At 35.8% G+C, this 23,909-nt stretch overlaps 8 protein-coding genes across 17 annotated transcripts; 4 read left to right on the plus strand and 4 right to left on the minus strand.

The window, feature by feature from the left end:
- Positions 1-280: 280 nt before the first annotated feature.
- Positions 281-2,925, minus strand: LOC101892352 (J domain-containing protein DDB_G0295729). Its single transcript, XM_005188878.4, has 6 exons — positions 2,596-2,925; positions 1,846-2,534; positions 1,598-1,677; positions 1,048-1,527; positions 632-989; positions 281-561 (listed from the first exon to the last, which is right to left on the minus strand). Exons 1-6 carry the CDS (start codon positions 2,675-2,677, stop codon positions 358-360), a joined length of 1,893 nt encoding a protein of 630 aa, XP_005188935.4. The 5' UTR covers positions 2,678-2,925; the 3' UTR covers positions 281-357.
- A 740-nt stretch (positions 2,926-3,665) lies between these two features.
- Positions 3,666-5,235, plus strand: LOC101891199 (galactose mutarotase). 2 transcript variants are annotated; one of them, XM_011296422.3, is made up of 3 exons: positions 3,666-3,754; positions 3,880-3,941; positions 4,003-5,235. In XM_011296422.3, exon 3 carries the CDS (start codon positions 4,012-4,014, stop codon positions 5,098-5,100), a length of 1,089 nt encoding a protein of 362 aa, XP_011294724.2. In that variant the 5' UTR covers positions 3,666-3,754; positions 3,880-3,941; positions 4,003-4,011; the 3' UTR covers positions 5,101-5,235. The 2 variants fall into 2 exon arrangements, with proteins under 2 accessions (XP_011294724.2, XP_011294725.2); XM_011296423.3 differs by having other exon boundaries at positions 3,691-3,762.
- Positions 5,236-5,364: 129 nt separating this feature from the next.
- On the minus strand, positions 5,365-7,808 carry LOC101890786 (ORM1-like protein). Of its 6 annotated transcripts, none has more exons than XM_005188871.4 (4): positions 7,691-7,808; positions 6,539-6,892; positions 6,325-6,476; positions 5,365-6,183 (listed from the first exon to the last, which is right to left on the minus strand). In XM_005188871.4, exons 2-4 carry the CDS (start codon positions 6,713-6,715, stop codon positions 6,048-6,050), a joined length of 465 nt encoding a protein of 154 aa, XP_005188928.1. In that variant the 5' UTR covers positions 6,716-6,892; positions 7,691-7,808; the 3' UTR covers positions 5,365-6,047. The 6 variants fall into 6 exon arrangements, with proteins under 6 accessions (XP_005188928.1, XP_005188927.1, XP_019894251.1 ...); XM_005188870.4 differs by having other exon boundaries at positions 7,566-7,704; XM_020038692.2 differs by lacking the exon at positions 7,691-7,808 and adding an exon at positions 7,598-7,677.
- A 209-nt stretch (positions 7,809-8,017) lies between these two features.
- Positions 8,018-10,709, plus strand: LOC101890341 (presenilin homolog). Of its 4 annotated transcripts, none has more exons than XM_011296417.3 (9): positions 8,018-8,152; positions 8,373-8,567; positions 8,625-8,878; positions 8,937-9,146; positions 9,207-9,427; positions 9,484-9,582; positions 9,638-9,826; positions 10,024-10,203; positions 10,264-10,709. In XM_011296417.3, the coding sequence occupies exons 2-9, from the start codon at positions 8,418-8,420 to the stop codon at positions 10,530-10,532; spliced, it is 1,572 nt and encodes a 523-aa protein (XP_011294719.2). In that variant the 5' UTR covers positions 8,018-8,152; positions 8,373-8,417; the 3' UTR covers positions 10,533-10,709. The 4 variants fall into 4 exon arrangements, with proteins under 4 accessions (XP_011294719.2, XP_011294718.2, XP_011294721.2 ...); XM_011296416.3 differs by having other exon boundaries at positions 8,021-8,152; positions 8,251-8,567; XM_011296419.3 differs by having other exon boundaries at positions 8,021-8,152; positions 8,251-8,567; positions 9,638-9,790.
- LOC101890614 (large ribosomal subunit protein uL15m) lies at positions 10,700-11,836 on the minus strand. The gene is made up of 2 exons (XM_005188868.4): positions 11,627-11,836; positions 10,700-11,549 (listed from the first exon to the last, which is right to left on the minus strand). The coding sequence occupies exons 1-2, from the start codon at positions 11,729-11,731 to the stop codon at positions 10,779-10,781; spliced, it is 876 nt and encodes a 291-aa protein (XP_005188925.1). The 5' UTR covers positions 11,732-11,836; the 3' UTR covers positions 10,700-10,778.
- A 1,078-nt stretch (positions 11,837-12,914) lies between these two features.
- LOC101891837 (copper transport protein ATOX1) lies at positions 12,915-14,368 on the plus strand. The gene is made up of 3 exons (XM_005188875.4): positions 12,915-13,174; positions 13,257-13,332; positions 13,839-14,368. The coding sequence occupies exons 1-3, from the start codon at positions 13,169-13,171 to the stop codon at positions 13,970-13,972; spliced, it is 216 nt and encodes a 71-aa protein (XP_005188932.2). The 5' UTR covers positions 12,915-13,168; the 3' UTR covers positions 13,973-14,368.
- Positions 14,369-16,888: 2,520 nt separating this feature from the next.
- LOC101891668 (POC1 centriolar protein homolog) lies at positions 16,889-18,556 on the minus strand. The gene is made up of 3 exons (XM_011296421.3): positions 18,343-18,556; positions 17,508-18,271; positions 16,889-17,451 (listed from the first exon to the last, which is right to left on the minus strand). Exons 1-3 carry the CDS (start codon positions 18,461-18,463, stop codon positions 17,029-17,031), a joined length of 1,308 nt encoding a protein of 435 aa, XP_011294723.3. The 5' UTR covers positions 18,464-18,556; the 3' UTR covers positions 16,889-17,028.
- Positions 18,557-20,095: 1,539 nt separating this feature from the next.
- LOC101890165 (NADH dehydrogenase [ubiquinone] 1 alpha subcomplex subunit 9, mitochondrial) lies at positions 20,096-22,086 on the plus strand. Its single transcript, XM_005188865.4, has 4 exons — positions 20,096-20,258; positions 20,412-20,850; positions 20,908-21,273; positions 21,330-22,086. The coding sequence occupies exons 1-4, from the start codon at positions 20,219-20,221 to the stop codon at positions 21,721-21,723; spliced, it is 1,239 nt and encodes a 412-aa protein (XP_005188922.2). The 5' UTR covers positions 20,096-20,218; the 3' UTR covers positions 21,724-22,086.
- The last annotated feature ends 1,823 nt before the right edge of the window (positions 22,087-23,909 follow it).

Consider the following 23,909-nt stretch of genomic DNA (forward strand, 5'->3'; position numbering starts at 1 on the left):
AAACTTCCTGACAAAGAATTGAATTTTGGTCGTCTTGAAAGATTTCTATATTTTCAATACAAAAGTGTTTGCCGAACATTTTTGTTAATGACATCAAGTGCCTAAAATGAAAATTTAGCCCACAAAAAGACCCAAAAATAAACCTCAAACAAGGCCCATAGACTAATTTTGTCATCAAACTTGGTTGGCAAATAGGACATGGACCTACAAATAAAGTTGCAAAAATAAAGGGAATACATTTTTTTACAAAATTTTTAAATTTTAATAACATTTATATCTGCTATTTTATTTTTACGATATACCAAAAAAAAATGCACATATAATTCCATAGTTTAACACACCCCTTGGTTGGCCTAACTAATTTCCCTTTTTATTCTTAAAGCGAGTATCAATCAGCACCTCATTTCTTGGATCATTTGCCTCGAATGATAATATCAAAGGATTCCAGAAATTCTCCGGTGTATTTTGACGCATAAAATCCAGGCGATTATGGAATTTACAATTGTTTAAATGCATTTCAATTTCACGATCACTCAAGGTGGGTGGTAAGAAACGCAAATGCTAAAAATAGAAATAGAAGAAATATTATTTAAACAAAAAGGAAATGAATTGATATAAAAAAATTAAATACCTTTTCACACTCCTCACAGTCTATGTTGAATCTCTCTTTTAGGTTTAATTTTTTATGGGTTACTACCATATCACAGGGTTCCTGTTTGACAATAATTGGTTTGGGCATGGCATCCTCGTCTTCGTCTTCGCTGGTGTCATCATTTGAAAGTAAAGGATTTTGAAAAGTGGATTTTTTCGATGATGAAGTCGAGGCTTGTAAATTTTCATTTTCAATGACAGTTTTCTTTTGAGTTTCTTCCAACATTTGAGATTGTTTTTCCTTTTTTATGAGAGCAGCGGGTTTAATGAAATTGTGTTTTGTTGCCTCCTTGGATTTTGCTGGTTGTTTTGTGTCCTGTTTCAGTTGTTTTTCAATACTAAACGAATGAATAATAAATAAATTAATAATAAATATCTTGGAAAACCATCACTTACCTTTTCGTTTCATATTTCTTGAGATTTTCCATATATTCGGTTTCGTGTTTTTGTATATCTGCCAGCAGATCCATGGTATTAATATCACTAAACTCATTACTGGTATCATCTAAAAATATTATATCCTGGGTGGCTGGCGTTAGAATAACCACACTAGAACTATCGCCCGATTTACCACTCATCAGCATTGTTGTCTGATCACCGGCAACGCCCAGGCAATTTGTGCTCTCATCGTGGAAGTCCAACTGCTTTGCCTTCAAGTTGTTGTTTTGACATGATGACGTGGAGAATGATGCTTCGGTCTTTTTACTCGGTGAAAAATCGAAAACTATATTTTCTATGGGTATACTTTCGACCGTTTCATCAGGTTTTTGATGGTTGTTGCTGTCTTCTATGTTTATATCGGTTTTGTTGTTGTTGCTGTTGTTGTGGCGGGGGATCGGACTGGAGCTGTTGTGTGAACTTTGATTTTGTTGGCTTCTGTAATCTTAGCAAAATATTTAATTAGCCGAGGCTGGGTTATCTGCAATAATGCTTAGGGGGAAATTACCTGTGGGCCCAGGATTTGCCATTTCTGGAAGATTTGGAGGCAATTGGACTGGCATCGATAATATCTTCACAGACATCAGACTGTAAAAAAAATAGAAAGTAGTTTAAACAAATATTTTTACAAATTTTTATGAAAATTTCTTTAAAAAATACATAGGAGTGTACTTTGGGGTCCCGGTCTGTTCATGATGAATTGCAGCTCCCCTGCGTTTCTATTAGAAAACATGCAGGAATTGTCTTCATATTTACCTCAATTACACTGGAATCCTTTGAGGTATTAAATGGCAATACGGTCTGTCTTATTTTGCTGGGATTTGTTTTCTTCAATGACAAATTCATTCGCTTGTCTGGTTTACGCGTAACTCCAACTTTACCATCTGTGCTCTTAGAGGATACGGCCACGGTCGTCGATGGCTTTAAAAATGCCATAGTCCAAGATTTATTCGCTTGTTGCTCTTTCAAATTGCACTCCGATTTGGATTTTTCCAAAACCATTTGCTTCTCCATTGCATCTTTAATGTTTTCCTTTTGCCTATTGCGACGTGGCACAAGTTTTGCCCGAGGACTGGTTATTATTTCTGAAGAAGATTTTAGAGGTTCTATAGCAGCAGGTTTTGCCGGACTTACGACTGAGGTTTCAAATAATTGTTCGCTATTTAAGGCCATATTAAGATTTGAGGCGCTGCCTTCGGATTCAACACCATCATCGGTATCTTCGTCGATGCTGATATCAAGGCTATTATCGCTGTTGTTGCAGACTTTTGGAGGTTTGAATTGAGTTTGTCTTATCAATGGATCATCATTGCTGTTGGCCTTAAATTTTTTATGAGGCTGTTCTTGTTGTTTTTGTAAAAACTCCAATGCTTTGTTTAATCGTTCATTGCGTTCCTTGACACTTTGTAACTCCGCATCCCGGCTACTCAGGGCATTTTTATAAACTAAAGGGGAAAGAGGAAGTTTTTCTTAGTAGATCATGGAGCCCAGCACAAGCAAACTTACATAGGTAGTGTTGTTTTATTGTATCCAGGGCATCAATAAAGCAATCCGTCTCGGTACTTCTTTTGCATGCCAAGCAAACCATTTTTGCAGTTTTCTCTTTGTACTCAAAGGATTTTAATAATATTTTGAATAGTTTACTATTATATTCATTATTTAATCCTGCCGAACCAATGTTTCCAATTCCTTTCCTATTATATTCTTGATGTTGGGAAGTAAGTTGAAGTATCCTTTTAATAGACGAGCAAAGCAGAGGGCGGGCGTTGGAAACCAAAACAAAAAACGTACCCAATGAAACCAAAAACAAACAGAAAGCAAAGTGAATGCAATAATGATTTTAAGGGTTCTATAGGACAGAAATGGGATGCACCGACGTTTGTCGAATAGGGATCTTTAAGTTGATTTTTGACCAAACGATAAATCGATTTTAAAATTTACTTAATCGATTTTTGGTTTGGAGTTTCCGTTAGTTCAATTGAAAAATTATTGAAATTGAAGAGATTTTATGTTTCATTTCTAATATTTAGCATTAAAAAAAAAACTAGTAACAATCTAAGAAAATATCTGGTTTAGTTGGAACCATTACAAAATTAGACAAAGTCCCAGTTTTCATTCCGTTGACGTTTTTTTATTGATTTATTTGATAATACTTCAAAAAATTTTTTTTAAATATTTTTATCACAATTTTATTTTCCCATTTCAATAGAAACCACAAAAAGAATAACAAACAAACTATACCCTCGATAAAAGTGCTCTTAATTAAAATAAAATTTCCTCTAGTTGGTTTCCTTTAATTAGTTAAGTATTCCAATCACAAATGATAGCCTGCACTTTATTGTGGTCATCTTTATTTTCAAGCATAAAAAATAATAAATATTTGCAGGTTTGTAATGGAACTTTATTGCACAAAGTGATAAGAGCTGACTAGATAATTCAAATGCATGCCCTTACATTGCTTTAGGGTGGAGGTAATCGTGGGGGGGCATTTAAAGTAAATTGCAATTTAGAAACTTATGTACACAACAGATTAGAGAAAAAACTCAAATAAAAAAAAAAACTGCATATAAATGTTGGCGTTCTTTTTTAGTTTCAAACTAGTAACCAGCTGAGAAAGTCAGGCAGCGGTAGTGCAAGCGAAATAAACAGCCAAAGAAAAAAATAGGTAACAATGTAATAACAAAAAAAAACTGATTTGTGCAATAATAAAAGAGTATATACTTAAGAAAGAAATAAAAAATAATATTTTTAAATATTCCAAAACTTTTAAAGTATTTTTTTATTTTTTAGCTTCCTTGGTATTGAAACGCATTCTTTTTAATCCTACCGATCGATTTAGTTTATTGAGAAGGGTAAGTTTGAGTTTTGAAAGTCTCATTTGAAATATTAATAAAAAAGAGTTATTCCCTTTAGATTTCCACCATGGTTAACGTAAAAGTCGAAGATTTTGGTTCAATGACCGATCCAATGACAAAACAACCAAAAACTGTCAAGGTCATTACCCTAACCAATGATCATCAGATGACAGTGCAAGTCCTGACATTGGGTGTGAATATAGCCAGTGTTCGTATTCCCGATAAGGCGGGAAAATTGGATGAATTGTCATTGAGTTTTGATACGCTGCAAGGATATATTGACACGCAACCAGCCTATATTGGTGCCACCATGGGACGTGTCGCCAATCGTGTGGCAAATGGTCGATTTAAATTGAATGGTCAGGAAATTCAAGTTACCAAAAATTTCAAAGACAAATATCAGCTGCATGGTGGTTTTGTGGGATTCGACAGTGTCATTTGGGATGTGGTCGAGACCCTTGCAAATGGTGTAGTTTTGAGACATGTCTCTCCCGATGGCCACGAGGGTTATCCCGGAGTAGTGACATGCAATATATCCTGCACCCTGAATGATAACAATGAGTATCGCATGCAAATCGAAGCTACAACGGACAAGACCACCTGTGTCAATGTCACCAATCATGCGTATTTTAATTTGGCTGGCCATAATTCAGGCAAGGAAGGTCTGGGACAGCATTTGGTACAAATAAATGCCGATGAAATCGTGGACACCGATTTGGACCAAATACCAACGGGAAAGTTCGTTAAAGTTGAGAATACCGTTTACGATTTGAGAAATCCTGCAAAAATGTCCGAACGTTTGCCTCTGTTTGCCCAATTACCCATCAAGGGCTATGACAATTGTTATTGTGTTAAATTGGATGGCGACAAGACGACACGCATTGCCCGTGTAGAACATCCGGAGAGTGGTCGTTGGTTGGAAATGTATAGCAATCAACCGGGTGTTCAATTTTATACTTCAAATAATTTACCAGATGTTGAGAATGGGGCGGCTGCCATGTCGGGTAAGGGTGGTGCAAAGTACGTCAAACATGGGGCATTTTGTTTGGAAACCCAAAAATATCCCGATTCAATGAATCATGAGAATTTTCCAAGCATTTTCCTTAATCCTGGAGAGAAATACTATCATGATGTGATCTATAAATTTGGAAATTAAACAATAGGACAGGAAATTGTACGGAACGCTAATCAATCGAAAGGAATCTCAATTATAGCACCTAAAAGATGTCTATAAAAAAAAGAAAATAAATGTGAAAACAATAACAAATATATATGTTTAATTAAAAAAGTGTGTGTGCGTATTTGATTTATAAATCTATATCGAATTACCAGGTTTCACCCTTGAATATTGATTTTCGTAATTATTTAAGAAAATCCTTTCAGCCTCATTTTATATTAAAAATTAAAAATAAAAAAAACATTTTATCATCTTTTTACCATATATTTACATTTTATAACTTTGAGTTACTAATAATAGGTATTAATTACATAGGCATGATTTAATATGGGACGAAATAAAAAATATTAAGTTATTCTCTTTCTGTCAGTTACTTTATCGTCATTATTATCAGTTCCAAATGAACTGAACAAAACAAAAAACTGCTATTAATCTGAAAGGAAAGGAGATTAGCTGGCTAAATGGTTTGTTAAGATAAACTCGTAAACAAAGAGTCGTAAATATTATGTGTGAGATAATAAAAATGAAAAAAAAAAAAAACAATATTTAAATATGGAATAAACCTTTTTAAGCTGGTTAGCTTGTAATATTAACTGTAATATAGCGAGAAATATAACTTGGGAGTTAGATAAAGAAAATTTCATGAAGAAATCCCTAATTCAAGAAAGAAACAAAATCAGTATCTTGCTCTTTAAAAGCCTAGTTTCTTTCTTCACTGAAATATTCTTTGTTAAAACTCCCAATAAGTTGTCTTTAAATATATCATAACTAGTTTGAAACTATTTAGATTCATAATTTAAAATTTTTTTGTTAGGATCACTTTTTCTTTTGCGAAATTTAACTAGTGAAAATTACATAATCTCGGTATCAAGAAGAAATATTGACTACTATAAAATAGATACTCTGCAGAGGTCCCAAAAAGCTGTTTAATATTTATTGATATTGAATAAACGCACGCCATGGAATTGCGGAAGTTTGGGCAATGTAACCACAACCAATGAAATAAAATTGGCAATGAAATGATCCGTGTCATTGCGAGTATACAGACAGGTCAAAAGGAATCTGAAAAAACAAATAGGAAAACAATTTAGAAACTCCTGTTTGTTGTGGACAGCATATCATATATGCAGACAACGAAAGTGTCCATGGAAGTCTAGCTTTTTCATGAACACTTTTTCATTGTGTCACTTCAAACCAACTTACAACAAAATGGGCATGGCTGTTAAAAATTTCCTGGTTGTGGTAAACTGTTCACCATCATCGATTTGTTCCCAGTGGGTCAAACGACCCCGAGAATCATTTTCAATGGAGAACCAGGGGGCACCCTTGATAATATGCAGGAAATATAAATGGGCCTGAAATAGAATGGGGGAAAATATTAGACATTTTCTTTCGAAAAAATAAAATTTTCACTCACCGCATTGTGCAATAAATTGGTTATGGTCCAAGCCAATGGAATTGAGATAAACGGTATTGAGAGTAATATCAAATGGGCCGATAAAACACCCAAAATATAGGCCAACCACATTCCCCGGGCACCCAGCCAGGAAGCATTAGGATTTGGCTCACCATGTCCACCAGCAATAACAGTCATTTTTTGTGCTGAATTGCTTTCGCGTCAAGAAGATGGTACGTAAATAACAAATATCTATTTCTCGTTGATTTAGGGGCTTTGTTTTGAGTTTTTTCTTTGCTTAAACAAATGCATCGGATAGATGCTTAAAAATCATTGTCTGCTTGCAGCTTGAAGAGCTGTTTAATAATTATGGAGCTGAAAAAAGGAAAAAAAATGAAAGATGCATTGTTATTGTCACAAGATATCTAATATTAACACAACATCCGTATGGGTCTACATTTGGAGGGAGTATGTTAATACGACTTCGATATTTTAGTCAAATTTAGTAACATTTGCTGAAACCATGGTACCATGGCTGAAACTGAATTAAATTACGATAATCACTTGATAAGCGGTAGGGATGTAGGAGAAAATTATAGCTTTGTGACAAGATCTGAACCGATGTTTCCAAAATTCAATGGATGTTGTCCCAGAGACGCATATTGGTTGTGTTTTTTCGCTCTTTATACTGCATTCCTGAATATTATTTTTTTTTTAATTCCGGAACAATATCACTTATGGCACGACGACAGGTTAATGCAATATTGCAATGAACTATTTTGGGTTTTAGACTTGAAACAGTGGCGAGAACTTCACTAAAACTCTGGTTGCCGATATTTGCAGCGGACCAAATCTACACCCGAACAAATTTACCATTACTAGGATTATCATGGATCCTGACATTACGTCCAAGGTACACACTCTTTCCTTTCATTTCTTTTAATGACAGATGGATAAAGGAACTTTTCGGAATGTTCTTCTGCGATATTTTGATTTTGTTTGTTTGACACTCTCATCGATTATATTACGGGGAGAAATCAATTGTTACCTTTCCACAAAGAAAACAATGGCTATTCTAACTACGTGTTATTCCTGTATTTCTTAACAAATAAGATAAAAGTTTTAAAAGTTTAATCAATATCAATAAATAAACACGAATACAAATATACAAACCAAGGGAGATGTATTGATGTAGATGTGCTTTGGTGCAAACTGAAATGACATGTCAATTGGCATCTTTGATGCCAACGTATGTCATACGTTAATATATAAAGCAGTTCACATGTTGAGGTCTGGGATAAACTCAAAAAACAACAAGAAAAATTAGAAGAAATATTTATAAAAACAATTAATCAACAAAACATAAAATGCATTAATGTATTATACTTATTATTTTTAAAAACAAAAACGCTTTTCTTTGCCTCCCTTCTAAAATTCTTCTTAGAAACCAATTTTGCCACATTGCTTCTCCGTCATCTTACAAGCCGCGCTCAATTGCATGTCTCTCTGTTTCTCTCATATACATTGTCACATAAAGAGCATCAACTCTTTCATTCGCTGATTCACTTGCAACAGAGAATTAATAGTTTTATCAGTAATTTCGCATTAAAAACCCAATAAATAAAGAAGAAACAAGTAAATGTTGAACAAATAAATAATTAATAACTTTTATTTGCTAATTATTTTGTACAATCTACTAAAAACCAACCATTAAATGCACTGAATTTTCGTAGAAAATCAACAACAACAACTAGCCGACCCTCTCAAAAATATAATTTTGTTTGATCTTGTTTTTCCTACATTGCCTCCTTTTTTTGCTTGGATAAAAAATTTTAACAAAACGGATCCTACACAGCAGCTTGACACTGTTGAGGTAGAGCCCGACGAAAATACCCCTCTGATGATGGAAGGCCATGTCGGTGCCCCTCAAATAAGTTGTAATAACTCCATAACTGGAGGCGCCAGTCATGTGCGACAACAGAGGCGCAAGGTGGAACAACTAAATAATTATGGTACAGCTGCAGAGGCAAATCGAGATCAAACAGATGCGGTATGCAATGCATTGGCTAAATATATTGAAAACTTATGTGGTATTTTGTTATTGTAGGCCATTTTGGATGTCCCCGGTGTGGAGATAAGAAGTCGCGGCGGCGGCCATCGTGACGGAGATGAAAATCCCAATGATGGAGAACCGGGACCTTCAAGTGAAGCACACCCCCCAACAGTGGAAGAAGAGGAACAAGTTTTAAAATATGGAGCCCAGCATGTCATCAAGATTTTTGCACCTGTTTCACTGTGCATGCTTGTGGTGGTGGCCACAATAAATTCCATTACATTTTACACCTACACGGATACATATTTGTAGGTATATTCCATTACAAAATTTTCCATAACAACTAATTTTGATTTTCGTATGCAGACTATATACCCCATTCCATGAACAATCGGATGATAAGGGCACCAAATTATGGAACGCCCTGGCCAATTCTTTGATTTTGCTTTCCGTGGTTGTTGTAATGACAATTGTTTTAATAGTCCTCTACAAGAAACGTTGCTATAGAATTATTCATGGCTGGTTAATATTGTCCTCGTTTATGTTGCTGTTCATCTTCAGCTATCTGTATTTGGAGTAAGTTTTTCTGAATTAAAAAAAATGTATAATATTTTTAATTCCTCAATATTTTTATAGGGAATTGCTACGGGCCTACAATGTAGCCATGGATTATCCAACTACTCTTCTAATTTTATGGAATTTCGGTGTCATGGGTATGATTGCTATACATTGGCAAAGTCCCCTGAAACTTCAGCAGGCTTATTTGATTTTTGTATCGGCCCTAATGGCCTTGGTGTTTATTAAGTATTTACCGGAATGGACAGCATGGGCTGTATTGGCAGCCATATCCATATGGGGTGAGAATATCTGAAAATCCATAGTTTCGATGTTATTAACGGTACTTTGTATATAGATTTAATTGCCGTACTTACCCCTAAGGGGCCCTTACGTATTCTCGTTGAGACTGCCCAGGAACGAAACGAACAAATTTTCCCTGCCTTGATTTATTCCTGTAAGTTAAAGGTCTTTATCTTCTCACACAAATTTAATTTAAACTCCCATTGTAGCTACCATTTTGTATACCTTCATGGGTACTACAGGAGGACCTCAACGCAATAACAACTCCTCAGGTTCCAATTCCCCAAATTCACCGCATACCTCCCAAACGAGCTCTACATCTGTTTCTAGACAAACAGGTAACACAGCTACAAATGCTGAAGGTATGCCTCTAGTGACATTTAAAATGCGCGGAAACGGTATTTATTTTTTTTTTTTTAATTTTTATGTTAAACGGTTAGCTTATGTTGTATTCCAACTATTGTAGAACTATCTTGAAGGGTGAGGGTATACGGTAGTTGTTTTGTCCAAAATAGTCTCTTTTATTTCCTGGTAGCGCGCGTTCTTATTTTTTCACTATTTTTTGATTAACGTTTTCCATTTTTTATGTTCTCAGAGGCAGCTGGTTTCACCGAGGAATGGTCCTCAAATCTAGATGAGCGTGTTGCCAGACGCCAAATTGAGGTGCAAGCAAGTACTTCGGACAGTGCCAATCGTTCGACCAACTATCGCACGGTAACGGCCCAGGAAGATCGCCCACACTTGGGCAGTAACATGACAGAGGCCCAAGAAGAGCGTAAGTACACTCCCTACAACAAATATGTATTACTTTTTTCTAAATGCTTTCGCATTTCAGGTGGCATAAAACTGGGCTTGGGAGATTTCATATTCTATTCGGTGTTGGTAGGAAAAGCTTCATCATACGGCGATTGGGCTACTACAATTGCTTGTTTTGTGGCAATTCTGGTGGGTCTTTGTTTAACCCTGGTGTTGTTGGCAATTTGGCGCAAGGCCCTGCCAGCTTTACCCATTTCCATTTTCTTCGGTCTCTTCTTTTGCTTAATTACAAGTGTCATAGTTAAGCCCTTTATGGAAGAACTCTCGGATCAACAGGTTTTCATATGAAGCCTTACACATGACAATAGTGTAAAGCATAAAAAGACAAACTAATCTCGTTTTGTTAAGTATTTAAAGTGGCAAAATGCTTTTTTTACTCCTCATACTCCTTATACCCATATAGCTAAGTATATTAAATATTGGACTGTTCATTTCAATGTAATAATGAAAACTAATTTAATTTAAGTATGTATTTTTTCTATAAATGTTTAACATTTAATTCCAAAAGAAAACAATTATTTAACACTTAGCTATTTACGTAGAAGAGGGATAACCTTTTGATTTTATTATACATTGATCCTTCAAGTTAATCACCCATCCCGGTTCTAGACCATAGAACAACTGTCGTGGATCCTTGGAGCTTGTTAACATTTCATATTGGGGATCGTCTTCGATTTTGGGTAATTCATAGCCATATTTCTGGGCCAAGACTAAACGATGTTTACTAATCTCTTCCGGATCAGCTAGATAACCACGATTTTCGGCCGATGTATAGTAGGCAATGGCATCTTGTGGCGGCAACATGCGCTTGGGTATGGGTACACCTTTTTCAAACCATTTCTGGGGATTTTTCAAGGCATGTAAACTTCTGGGATCATAATAGGCAGTGCGTATAACACCACCATTACGTTCGATGGCAGCTATTACCGACTCCTTGGCATGTTGTACTTCAATATTGATCTTAGCCTTAAATTTATCTGCTCCTTCATCGGTCAGCTGAAAACCAAACTCCTTGGTGGCTGGATCTATCTTAACCAAGCCGGTATTACACAAAGTGGTTAAATCAATGGGCTGGGATATATCAATGCGGTCTGTATCAATCATCACTTGCAGCTGTAGCAGGGAAATGGGTGGATATTGACGGCGCAAATGGTGTCCCTTGTAGTATGGCTCATAGGGGAAGCGCATATAGAAGGGCGTATTGCCTGTTTCATAACCAAGACGCATGAAATTTTGCCGCTGTCCAGAACCTTTGTTGCCGGCACCATGTTTATCACCACCATGCTGGGCACGACCTCGTTTATCCTAAATGGCAAAGAATTTTAATTATTAATGGTCTATTTTTGTGAAATTATACAAGAAGGCTAGCAATGTGCACTTACATTCTGTTTGGATTGAGGATTAGGCCTGATGTTGCCAATTTGTACCCGCGGCAAGGTGCGTAACATTTTTAAAGCCTTGTCGGCTGTCTCACGGAACTGCGACATGTTGGTTTCAATTGGTTTTTTACTTAATTTTTCTTAATTTATAAATTCTTTAAATTCCCAACCACAGAGCACACACCATCTAAAAACCTGAATCGATATTTTTCGATATCGATTAATTCTCAAATCGATATTTCATGGCAGCTGATTCGGTGTTGCACAAAAGAAACTAAAGCCGAGTACACACTATCATTATGTGCCTTTTTCCCACTGATTAAAACTGGGAAAAACATACATGTTCGTTGTTCCTCGACAGCCAGTCGTTGCTCCCAATAAAAAATGAGCAAATAAAAATGTAGTATTTTGCATAAATTTTTATGACTCAAAATAAAAAAATGAAAATAATATTTGTCAGTTAAGAACATGCTGAAAGAATGTAATACTTTTTTCTATGTTAAAGGCGTGAGTACATAAGCAGCTTGAAGTCTTCGCATGGCCTATTTTTTGACATGGTGTGTTCCAGAGTCTACAAGAATCTGCTATTACTATTTTTGCAACTTTTTTCTATATCATAAAGGAAAACCGGTTATACCGGTTTTACATTCTTGTAGTTCTGGAACAGACAATTCGTTTTAAAAGTACTTGTTGGTAGTAAAAGTTGCAAAAGAGCAAACAGTAAAGAATTTTTGTTGCATGCTCTCACAGAAAAAATAGTCACAGAAAAAAATACGGTAACAGAAAAGTAGCTACACTGAACAGACGTCAAAATTATTACTCTTTTCCAGTACCTGCAAGAATGTGCTAGTTTTGGAATTTTCTTCGATAACATAAAGGGAAAATCAGTTATCGTAGTAAGAACTTTTAGATTCTTGCAAATCTGGGACAGACCATATGTCAACAATAAAGACGCTAAATTCGATGAAAGTTATAGATTTTTTCATCCAAATGTGCAAAAGTGGTAAAAGTGACGAAAGTAGAAGATAGTTCTTTGTTTTGGAACGAAACTGTTAAAATCTCTTATAGTTATCGCAATTTTTCGCAAATTTTAACCAACAAAGTCCGGGAAGGCAACATCTTCCGAAAATAATAATGTGTACTCTACTTTAGAATTGTCAAAATTCCAATTACGTATCCCTATTTTATCATTCTTGTGAAAGTGTGTGTGATGGAAAACAATAATCGACTTTCCGAGTTTTCGATTTTGTTCTAAAATTTTAAAAAATCGTATATCGACTGCGGGTCTATTGTTCGATTAATCGGAAGTCATCTTACCTATCACTAACAATAAAAAAAAAAAAACAAAAATTTCTTAAGATTACCGAGCATAGTCTGTAAAAAAAACAACACCAACTAAAGAAAGGGGTACACAGTGCCACACAAAGAGTAAGTGTTTTATCTGACCAAGCAGTAAACAAAAAGTCTTTCAAAGTGTTGAACTTACCGCAATTTTTCGCAAACGCTGAGTCTTCAACGACAAGCACAAGAGCAGCTACCAGCAAAATGACCGTAAGTACCATTAGCTTCTTATATTTGATTATAAACAATTGTGAAAATGTAGTGAATACAATTTTTGTTCTATTTTGTATAGGTCCATGAGTTTAAAGTTGAAATGACCTGTTCCGGCTGCTCAGGTGCCGTGGAAAGAGTCCTGGGCAAATTGGGTGGTAAGTAGTTGCAAATGTAGGTGTGTGTGTGTGCATGTAACATAGATATGTCAATTAAAGGTTAAGGTGTCATGGTTGAATTTGTAAACCACGTCACACTGCAATTCGACAGTAGGATATGCTTGGTTTTCTTGTGATATTTAAGTTCCCTGGTATTTTTCCACTAGTTTCATAGGATCGTTAGTTATTAAATGGTCAGTAGTGACATCATCAGAATCATCCAAATCGCTCAGTGATTATTCTAGTCATTATTGAGTTCTAGATTTCATTGTTTATATGGAAATGGAAACTTGTCTTGGACCATAAATTCACAGGAATCAAGGTTCTAATCCATTTTGACAGCCATTTTTTTTTTGCAAGATTTCCAATTGTTTGTCCAATGTTGTCAAGCGGTCATTGAACGTGTATTTTTGAACCCATATTCTCTTATCGTACAATTCATCCTATCTTATCTATATCATAATCTTAGGTTCTTATTTTTGTTTTTATTTTTCTTTTTCTTACAGATAAAGTTGAAAAAGTAAGCATTGATTTGGATGATAAAACGGTTCTGGTTACATCGAATATGTCGGGCGAAGAACTTTTGGAAGTTATCAAGAAGACCGGCAAGCCGGCACAATATGTGGGCGTGAAAGAATGAAACGAAATGTTTTGTCGTTTTCGACGTATAGCTAAATTAAAACTGGAGGTATGAAGATTTGTGGGAAAGAAACAAAAACAACGATACAATCCTACAGCTGGGATGTGGAACAACAAAAGAACATACACAATACACAAAAAACAACAACAATACAAACAATTACTTTATTTATCTATGGGTTTTTCTGATTTATCTTAAAATGATACGATATCTCTTAGAAACGGTTTATGATGATGACAAAACAATACACCTCGGGAATACAAATGCATTTTTCCATGCTAATTAATAATCATGCACTGTGTGTGCAAAAATCGAAATAATTATGAAATCAAGATACATTTTCTTTTTTCCGGTAGAGTTTCTTCTTGCCTTCTTCCAAAAAAATAAAAACGAAAAGTAAAACATTAGTAAAATAATTTTAGAAACAAAATTTGAAATAGATTTCATGCCAAATTTGTGTGGTCCTTAAATCTTATGAATATATATATTTAAATATCAACAGAGTTTACACATAATCTATATACATATAATATATAAAACATACAATACAAATATATTTACTTAATTATTCAAATGTTACCAATATAAATACCAAGTAATTATTACATGAAAAAATATATATGAAACGAAACAAAGCTCAAGACAAAAGTATTTGTTTCTTGAAAAACAAATATGCTTTGTTTTCGAAACAGCTCTCAAAAATTTATTATATATAAAATAATACAAATTTAAAAATTACATTTTATTCAAATTCTTTGTCAAATTAGTATCAAATACAATATTATTATAAATAAAACAACATTTGTGAATTCAATTCAATTTAAAAAAATTGCTCTATTTATTTAAAAATGAGTTGCATTTCAGCCTCTTTTAATGTTACCTACTAGGCTTTGTTCCAAATGTTCAACTCGTTGCTCTAAGTTTTTTAGTGATTCACGTATTTCTATCATATCTCGCCTTAGATCCCCAATCGAGGTTATGTCAATGTCCCAATTAACATCATTTAGCTGAAAATTAACAACGAAAATAATTCAAATTTAAAGAAGTGTCACTGATCGACTTTTAAGTAAGGTAGGTAGACTTTTTAAAAACAGTCAGGAGTTTGGGTACTAGAAACATTGAAAAAGAAACTGAAAAATGCTTAAAAAGTTCTCTACAACCCAAGATCTTATAACTTCAAACCGCTTTCATTTTTAAGCCACTCATCCGACAGCTGTTAAAGTTACTCCAGTGACAGCTCCCTATATTGTTTACAAGCGTACAAAAGCATTTTGGTGAGAATTTTGCAGAAAAAATGTTATTCGTGATGGAATTCTAGCGTAATAGTGTGATTTCTTTATATTTGGCTGGAAAACCACAAGTGGCTATGTTTGGAGCATTCCAGCATTTAAATGTGAATAAATCTTTTGGGTCTCGTACCATCGCTCGTTAGGGTTACCATGATTCTGGTAGCGTAGCCCGACGTCAAGGAAGTGGAGGGAAGAAAACAGCAACATCAAGCAGAAATCGTTCAAAAAGTAAAGAAGCGATTTGATCGAAGAAACCCGCGTCGCAATGACCGAAAAATGGCTCGAGAGTTGAACATATCGCAATATTCCATTCCGTAAACATTGAAAAATGAGATCGGGGTAAAGTTATTGAAATTGCAAAAAGTGCAAGAACTTACACCGCAACAGAAAGAAAAAAGACTCAAAAAAGCTAAACACTTCCTTCGCTTGGGCGAAAATGATGAGTTGCCGAATTTGGTTTGGTTGTCTTCGATGAGAAAACATTCGTTGTCCAGCAGTTTGTCAACAAACAAAATGATCGGAGTTTTTCTTGCCAAAGAGGTCAGCTGAAAATGTGAACCTTCGGTTGGCCACCAGAACTTAAGCGCCGGCCATGGTGATGGTGTGGGCCGCCATAACAGCCGATGGTGTGGGCCGCCATAACAGCCGATGGTGTGGGCCGCCATAACAGCCGATGGTCGCTCTCCGCTCGTATCAATCGACCGTGGCATCAGAATAAATGCCGTATATTATCGCGAAAATATTCTGGAGACCTTGGACATTCGAACAGGACTCAGCACCATCGCATTCAGGACGTGCCACCAAAAAATGAGGTTACAAATTGAGGTTCCTCGCTTAATTTCCAGCCCACAGTGGCCACCAAAATCTCCGGATACCAATCCGTTGGACTATTGTGTCTGGAGTATTTTGGAAAGCAAGGTTGACCCCTAAAAAATACCAAAGTGTCGATCACCTCAAGAAAGATCTTCGCCGGGAATGGCCAAAATACCGCAGAGCAACATTCGGGCAGCGTGTGACGGTTTCATTGGCCATTTGAAGGCCATAATTCGTGCCAAAGGTGACCATTTCAAACAAATCTAAACCTAGTCTAAAAATTGATGCTATTTCCAGCATTTTTTGCTTTTATTCAATAAAATTTTAAAAAATGTTAAAATTATGGCGTTTGACTTTGTTGCAGTTTTTTTTATCTCATCTTGTGTTTCCAGGGTGTTGCAATGGTACAATAAAATCTTTTCAAAAATAATAATACCCGGACCATTGAAAATTATTATGAGCTCTTTAAAATTTTCTACAGCATAATTATTGCTCCTGAAGTCGTAAGAAAAACGCAAACAAAATATTTGTAGCCCTGGTTGGTGGAAATGTCTATATTAAACCCTAAGGCACATTTGCATAAGATTTATAGCCAATGAAGAATACCCCCTTCGACAGCTACACAAAAAAAAAACCATTTTGCTCCTAAAGTCGTAAGAAAAATTCAAACAAAATATTTGTAGCCCCTGTGGTTGGTTGAAAGAGAACATTTCTACATTAAACCCTAAGGCCCATTTGCATAAGTTTTATAGCCATTGAAGTGTACCCCCTTCGACAGCTACAAAAAAAAAAAAACAGTTTGCAACAACAAAAATGAAAAATCTTAATAGTAAATCTTGTTTATTAAAAATGTAAAATAAATACCTTTCGAAAAAAATCTAAAACTAAACAAAATGTGTGAAAGAGAAAAACTACAAACTAAAGTCAGAAATTACAAGCTATTACCACCCAATGTTAAAAATATTTGTTACTGGCATTGTTCTGGTAATCTCTTTTATGTGTACTAAAACCTTTAACTTTGTTTCCAGCTGGTGGATGTAACAACGAACTACTATTACCACATGAATCTGTTGTGGTCGAGTGTATGGCATTGGAAGTTTTTGGTTGGTCAGTAGATTTTGTTGGCGATCCATGTATGTGTTGGTGTACATGTTCAGAATAGTCACTATCAAGCACCTGGAAATTTTCATCGCGATGTCTATAGGCCATCGATTGCCTTGGATCTATGAGTATGGATTGATCACTGGCATTTGTTGTCATTGTTGAGGTTGTTGTATGTGGCTCAATACCACTTTCACTTAGATGGCATTCTCTCTGTACTTTTTCAGTCAATAATTCAATGTCGTAGGTATGCAAATTAGATTTCCAAACAAGGAGCTGAAAGATAAATAGGTATATTAAAATGGAATAAAATACACTCGGAATATACCCACCTGTTTATCATGTCCTGTGGTGGCAAATCTTGAACCATCGTGGTTAAAAGCCACCCCAGTGACTTTTCCTGTATGCCCCGTCAATGTATAGACCGGTCGTCCTTCTAATAAATCCAAAATTTTCATTGTTTCATCATCGCTGCAGGTGAGCATAAACTTGCCATTTGGATGGAAAGCCAAGTCATTAACTGGCGCTGCATGTACCTGATACAATTGTATCAATTGTTGGGCAACCAAATCGAAAATTTTAACTCGATTGCATGTCATGCCCACGGCAATCATATTCCCATCAGGATGCCATGCCAACTGACGACCCATACCTTTTTCTTCGGTAAAACATCGAACACACTGGCCAGAATTTATATCATAGATACGCAAGGTCTTATCGTCACCACACGAAGCAATCAATTGGCCACATGGACTAAATTTGGCCGATCGCACCCAGTTGGTGTGATGGGCGAATGATTGTAAAAATTTTCGTTGCACTACCTTCCATATTTTTACCGATTTATCATCCGAAGCAGTGACCACCATTGTACCGGTTGGATCGAAATCTACCGATCTTACTGGTTTGCCGTGAGCAAGAAATTCTCCAGAAACTCCCCTTAGTTTGGGTTCCCATATTTTTACGGTTTTGTCCTTGGAACAGGAGGCAACCAAGTTCGATCGTGGTGACCAACTAACACCATACACACTTTCGGTGTGGGCAGCAAAGCGTATGCACCTGGCCGCTTGTTTTAAATCCCACAATATCACCGAGGAATCTACAGAGAAGCAAAGCGTTGCCAAGGGCATGAAAACGAATTGAATTTTTTTGATGGCGTTGTTTACTCACCCAACGAACTCGTTGCCAATTTGCTTCCTTCAGGATTAAAACGAACCTGGGTAATTGCATTACGGTGTCCAGCAAAATGCCTTTCCAGGCAAGGATCCGCAAAGTCTGAGCAGCTAGCCATGATAATACCAGTTAAATTTAAAAAACAACACTCACACACACACACTCCGGCGCCAAACAATGAAATGAAAAAAATTAATGTGGGCTATTCACGTTGCAATGATAGCCCGGCAATGCTGTGCTATTAACATTGTTGAAGAATACAGGTAGTCGCATCGACAATGAACTGTCAAACCAATTTTAAAATTGAAAATTTTGAATGAAAAATTATTAAATTTTGTAATAATTGAAAAAATGCATATCATAACAACTATGGTACAATGAAGAGAAGGTAGGTCAACTTTGAAAAAATTGCAAGTATAGAGGTCTACCTGTTTGGCTTGTAATGTCAGAATTAGTATCAAAACAATAAAAAATCAAACAACTTGTTGCATTTATTTTGAAAAAAATTATTGAAAACCGCGATAGTTGAATGAAAGGTCAACACTTCTTTTCAAAATCATGTACTACATATCTCTAAAGGATTATTTCGCTACAAAAACTCTAGATTTTGTCGATGCATACGTTGAAATAATCATTTTGAAAACACCCGAATTTGAATGTTTTCTGAACATTTTTTTTTTGTTATTGCAAAGAAAACACATACATAAACAAATAAAGATGACATTTTAAGCCAAGAAAATAAAAAAATTAAAATCATATGGTAGTTCTGCCCTACCTTGATATCATTGTACTATGATAACAACCTCCGATTTGTGTCGTATAAGGACACCTATAAAAATATACTTATTAAAAAAAATGTTTGAAGCGTTTATACAATTTGTGGCATATAAGAAATTCTACAAAAATATTCTAATTTTTTAAAGAACATTTTAGCTGTATTCCTCTTCTATGGCTATTATTTTAGTTGAATAAAGTTGCCATATTGGGGATTTTATTTTAAAAAGGTTAGGTAAATATTAATTTAAGAAAGAAGATTTTCTGCATGGTACTATGAAATCAAGGTACCATGCATCATATGTTTTAAATTTTTTTATTTGGCTTGGCTAATTTTTTATCTTGGATTAATATGTCAACTTTATTTATTTATGTAAGTGTATTCTTTTCAATAATATGGAAATTGTTTAGAAAATATTCAAATTCGAGTGCTTTCAAAATGCTTATAGCAAGGTAGGCATGGACAAAATTTACAGTTTTTGTGGCGAAATAAATTTATCGAGATATATAGAACATGATTCTAAAAATAAATGTTGACCTTTCAATCAGTTTTTTCGTTTTTTAATCATTTATTCAAAATCAATGCAACAATTTGTTTTTTCTTTTTGTTCTGATAGTAATTCTGACATTACAAGCTTCTATACTTGCATTTTTTCAAAGTTAGCTACGTTGTCTTTATTGTACCATGATTTTCTGTTTCAAAAACTGCAAAATTAATTTTCGTTTTCTTTTTTCTGATGTCATAACAGAAAAATTGGAAGAGACGAATTATTGGTAAATTTGAAGGAAACATGAACAAAAACAAATTGTGCTTTCCCTTGGACCAAAGCACTTTTAACCCCTTAATTTCCTAATTTCGAAAAATACAAGGGTATGCCCAAATTTCAAGCCTCTATGCCTTCATCGATAGTGTATACTCCACTTCAATTAAGCGATAATATTGACACCACCAATCGATGTTGCAATGCTATCGATATCGCCATCGCTGATTTGCCCGCTCTAGTACAAGTCGTCGCCGTGAGATTTTTATATTTTTCTTTAGGTTGAAAGGAATTCCCACATTCTTGACAAGTTTGGTGGCGTAGCAATCCAAGGAATAATGGCTGCGCTAATTTTAACAAGGAATGTCCAATTGGCAAGTAAGTACTGCACAATGGTGAGCTATTCTTACAGATAATGGTTTCCCAAAGAAAATTCGCAAGCCAAAATTATGTAACGTAAAGGCTCACTTGGTGCTGTTGAACCTTAAATTGGAATTGTTTATGCTCATCACCGATTCCCTTTTTCCGCAGAACAACACACCAATGGCGTTTTGGGAGTGCTGTGTTTGCGTACGGCTAACTATTCCAGTGATGCCCCACGTTCCCTTAAGACCACCAACTTGAGTGCCATGAAACGCGGTACCGGCGGACGCAGCAGTTTCAATGGCATTGTAGCCACAGTGTTTGGCTGCACCGGCTTCTTGGGTCGTTATGTGTGCAACAAATTGGGCAAATCGGGTACCCAAATGATTTTGCCATACCGTGGTGAAGACTCTGAAGCCATTCGTCTCAAGGTTTGTGGCGATTTGGGTCAAGTTTTGTTCCAATTTTATCATTTGTGCGATGAGGAGGCCATCCGCAAGGCTGTCAAATACTCCAATGTGGTCATTAATTTGGTGGGCCGTGAATATGAGACAAAGAATTTCAAATTCAACGATGTTCATGTTGATGGTGCTCGTCGCATTGCACGGTGAGTATCCGTAGCTGTTTTGTATGGTTTTAATAACATTGTCTGTTTTGGTTTTAGCATTTCCCGTGAAATGGGCGTTGATCGCTTGATTCATGTGTCGGCCTTGAATGCCGATCCCAACCCAAAGAGCCACATCATTGAGGGTGGCAGCAATTTCTTGCGCAGCAAATACTGGGGTGAACAGGCCGTACGTGAAGAATTCCCCGAAGCCACCATTATCAGACCAGCTGATATCTATGGCTCTGAAGATCGTTTCTTGCGCTACTATGCCCACATCTGGCGTCGTCAAATGCGTGCCGTTCCATTGTGGCACAAGGGTGAGCGCACCTTTAAACAACCCGTTTATGTTTCGGATGTTGCCCAGGCCATTATCAATTGTGCCAAGGATCCTGATACTGCCGGTCAAGTTTACCAAGCTGTTGGGTAAGACCACAAATAGCAGTGCAAAGAAATTTATATTAAACTCATCTCACTTTTAGACCCAAACGTTATCAATTGAGCGAATTGGTCGACTGGTTCCATCGCATTATGCGCAAAGATTCCGAATGGTGGGGCTATCAACGTTACGACTCCCGTTTCGATCCCTCCTTTGTCTTGAAAGCCAAACTTACCGAAATGATTTGCCCCGGTGCCCCCGTCGGCGGTCTCCATCCCGAACGTTTGGAACTTGAATGTGTCTCTGACAAAGTGCTAAACAATGTACCCACCCTTGAAGATTTGGGTGTTCAATTGACCCCAATGGAAAATCAAGTACCATGGGAATTACGTCCATATCGGGCTGCTTTGTACTACGATGCCGATTTGAATGAATTCGAAAAACCTGCACCACCCAAAACAGTCACACCACGCGAAGAACAGCGACTCTCTGCATAAGATATTCGTAAACGCCACCATGACAATGAAACGATGTCGATCCCAATTGCCGGACAGCACAAACGCCAACGCAAAGATCATCAACAAAGTTGGGGTTGGTGGTGGCCTGCACATCGTTTAGTAGGGAAACGGTTGCGTTTACGAGAATTATTATTTATTGTTTTGGTGGTACGTTCGCTGTGGTATGGTGTATTTAGTGAGGAATATTTAAATGAAATTGAACAATTTTTCCAACAATAAAAATGGATTCGAGAAAAGCAAAATCACAAGTCGTAACATGAAAATTGAAGGTGTTATATTAAAATAATTTAATCTAAATAAAAAAAATGTAAAGAGTGTAACACTCGAAACCTTAAAAAACAAGAGTTTTTTTTTGTGGATGAAAAATAGAGTACTGCGTGAAATGTTTGTATATAAAAATAAATCCAATTTTCAGACAAAAATCCAATTTTCTTTTCAAATTGAAATGGAACCATTATTTTGTAGCAAAGACTATTTAACAGAGAAAATTAATTAAAGTAAATCCTATCTCTAAAATTTGGAATAATTTTACAAAATTTGAAATCAAAATAAGGTTTATCTCAAAAAAAAAAATATATATTTTTTTGTTAGAAAACAAGAAGAAAAGCAGCTAAAAGCTCCACAATTTGGAAGGAACTTGCAAAAGAAAAAAGTAAAAAAATGCTGTTAAAATTTTGAAAATTCCAAATATCAGGACTTTCAGCTATGCGGCACTATAAGAAAACATGGACCTCTGTAACCAATTACCTACCAGACATCAAGGAAGGTGCATATTATTAACTCCAAATACCAAGTGTGAGATAATTCTGTTGAAAAATGTAGCTAAAATCAACAAAATACCGAATAAAGGGAGCGGCCGTAGTGATCTGCACAGGTAATTTTCATAGGAAGTAGTACCAATAGCAAACTCCAAATATTAAAAAATTCCGGTGAAAAATGGAGCTAAAATCATGAAAATATTTAATATAAGGGGAGATACCGATTTATGGGGGTTATACGAAAACGTGGGCCTGTGTAAGAAATTTTCTGTTAGTGTAGGTGGTATCCATCAGGAACTCCAAATAACAAATTTGATAAAATTCCAGTGAAAAATTATGATGCAAGTTATCAAAATACGATCGGTGGAACAGTTATATGGGGACTATAGCCAAACATGGATCTACAGGGTGAAATAAAAAAAACTGCAACAAAGTCAATAATTTTTAATTTTTTTTTAATTTTGCTTTCATTCAAGCAAAAAATGTCGGAAATAGCATCAAATTTTAGAATAAGTTTAGGTTTGTTCGAATTATGGCCTTCAATCGGCCAATGAAACCGTGACACGCTGCCTGAATGTTGCTCTGCGGTATTTTATATCATTCCCCGAATGCGCTGGAAATGAAGCGAGGAACCTTATTTTGTAACAATTCTTGGGTGGCGCGTGCTGACTGCGATGGTACTGAGTCCTGTTGGAATGTCCAAGGTCTTCGGCCAAAATGTTTGCGTACCAAAGGCTTTAATACACCATCCAGAATATGTTCGCAATAATATTCGGCATTTATTCTGAAGCCACGGAGAGCGACCATCGGCTGTTGTAGCGGCCCACACCATCACCATGGCCGGCGCTTGAGTTCTGCGGGCCAACCGAAGGTGCACATTTTCAGCTGACCTCTTTGACAAGTAAACACGATAATTTTGTTCGTTTACAAACTGCTGGACAACGAATGTTTTCACATCGGAGAAAACAAAATTCGGCAGTTCACCACTTTCGGCCAAGCGAAGCAACTTTTTTGCTCTTTTGAGTATATTTTCTTTCTGTGGCGCTCGTTACCGTGATAAAGGGAAAATCGGTTATGGTAGTAAAAACTTTTACATTCTTACAGTTCTGGAACAGACTCTTTATGATATCGAAAATTTATAATATTGTAAAAGTAGTAGATTCTTTTAAGTACTGGAACAGAGAAAATATTTTCAAAACCAATGATTGAAAGACACGTTCATTGCGGCTCGAGCATTAATGCTATTAACCAATTTAGCCATAAAATTGAAAGATTGAAAAGTTAAGATCACATTTTTGATCTCCCGCTATTTAACTCAATTGAAAAATGAGGAAAAAATATGAAAAAAAATTTGTTGTTTATAATTTTGAATAAGTCTGACAGGAAGCGGGAATAGCCTCAGGGCTG

Source organism: Musca domestica, unplaced genomic scaffold (assembly GCF_030504385.1).
Source record: "Musca domestica strain aabys unplaced genomic scaffold, Musca_domestica.polishedcontigs.V.1.1 27, whole genome shotgun sequence".
Taxonomy (NCBI): Eukaryota; Metazoa; Arthropoda; class Insecta; order Diptera; family Muscidae; genus Musca; species Musca domestica.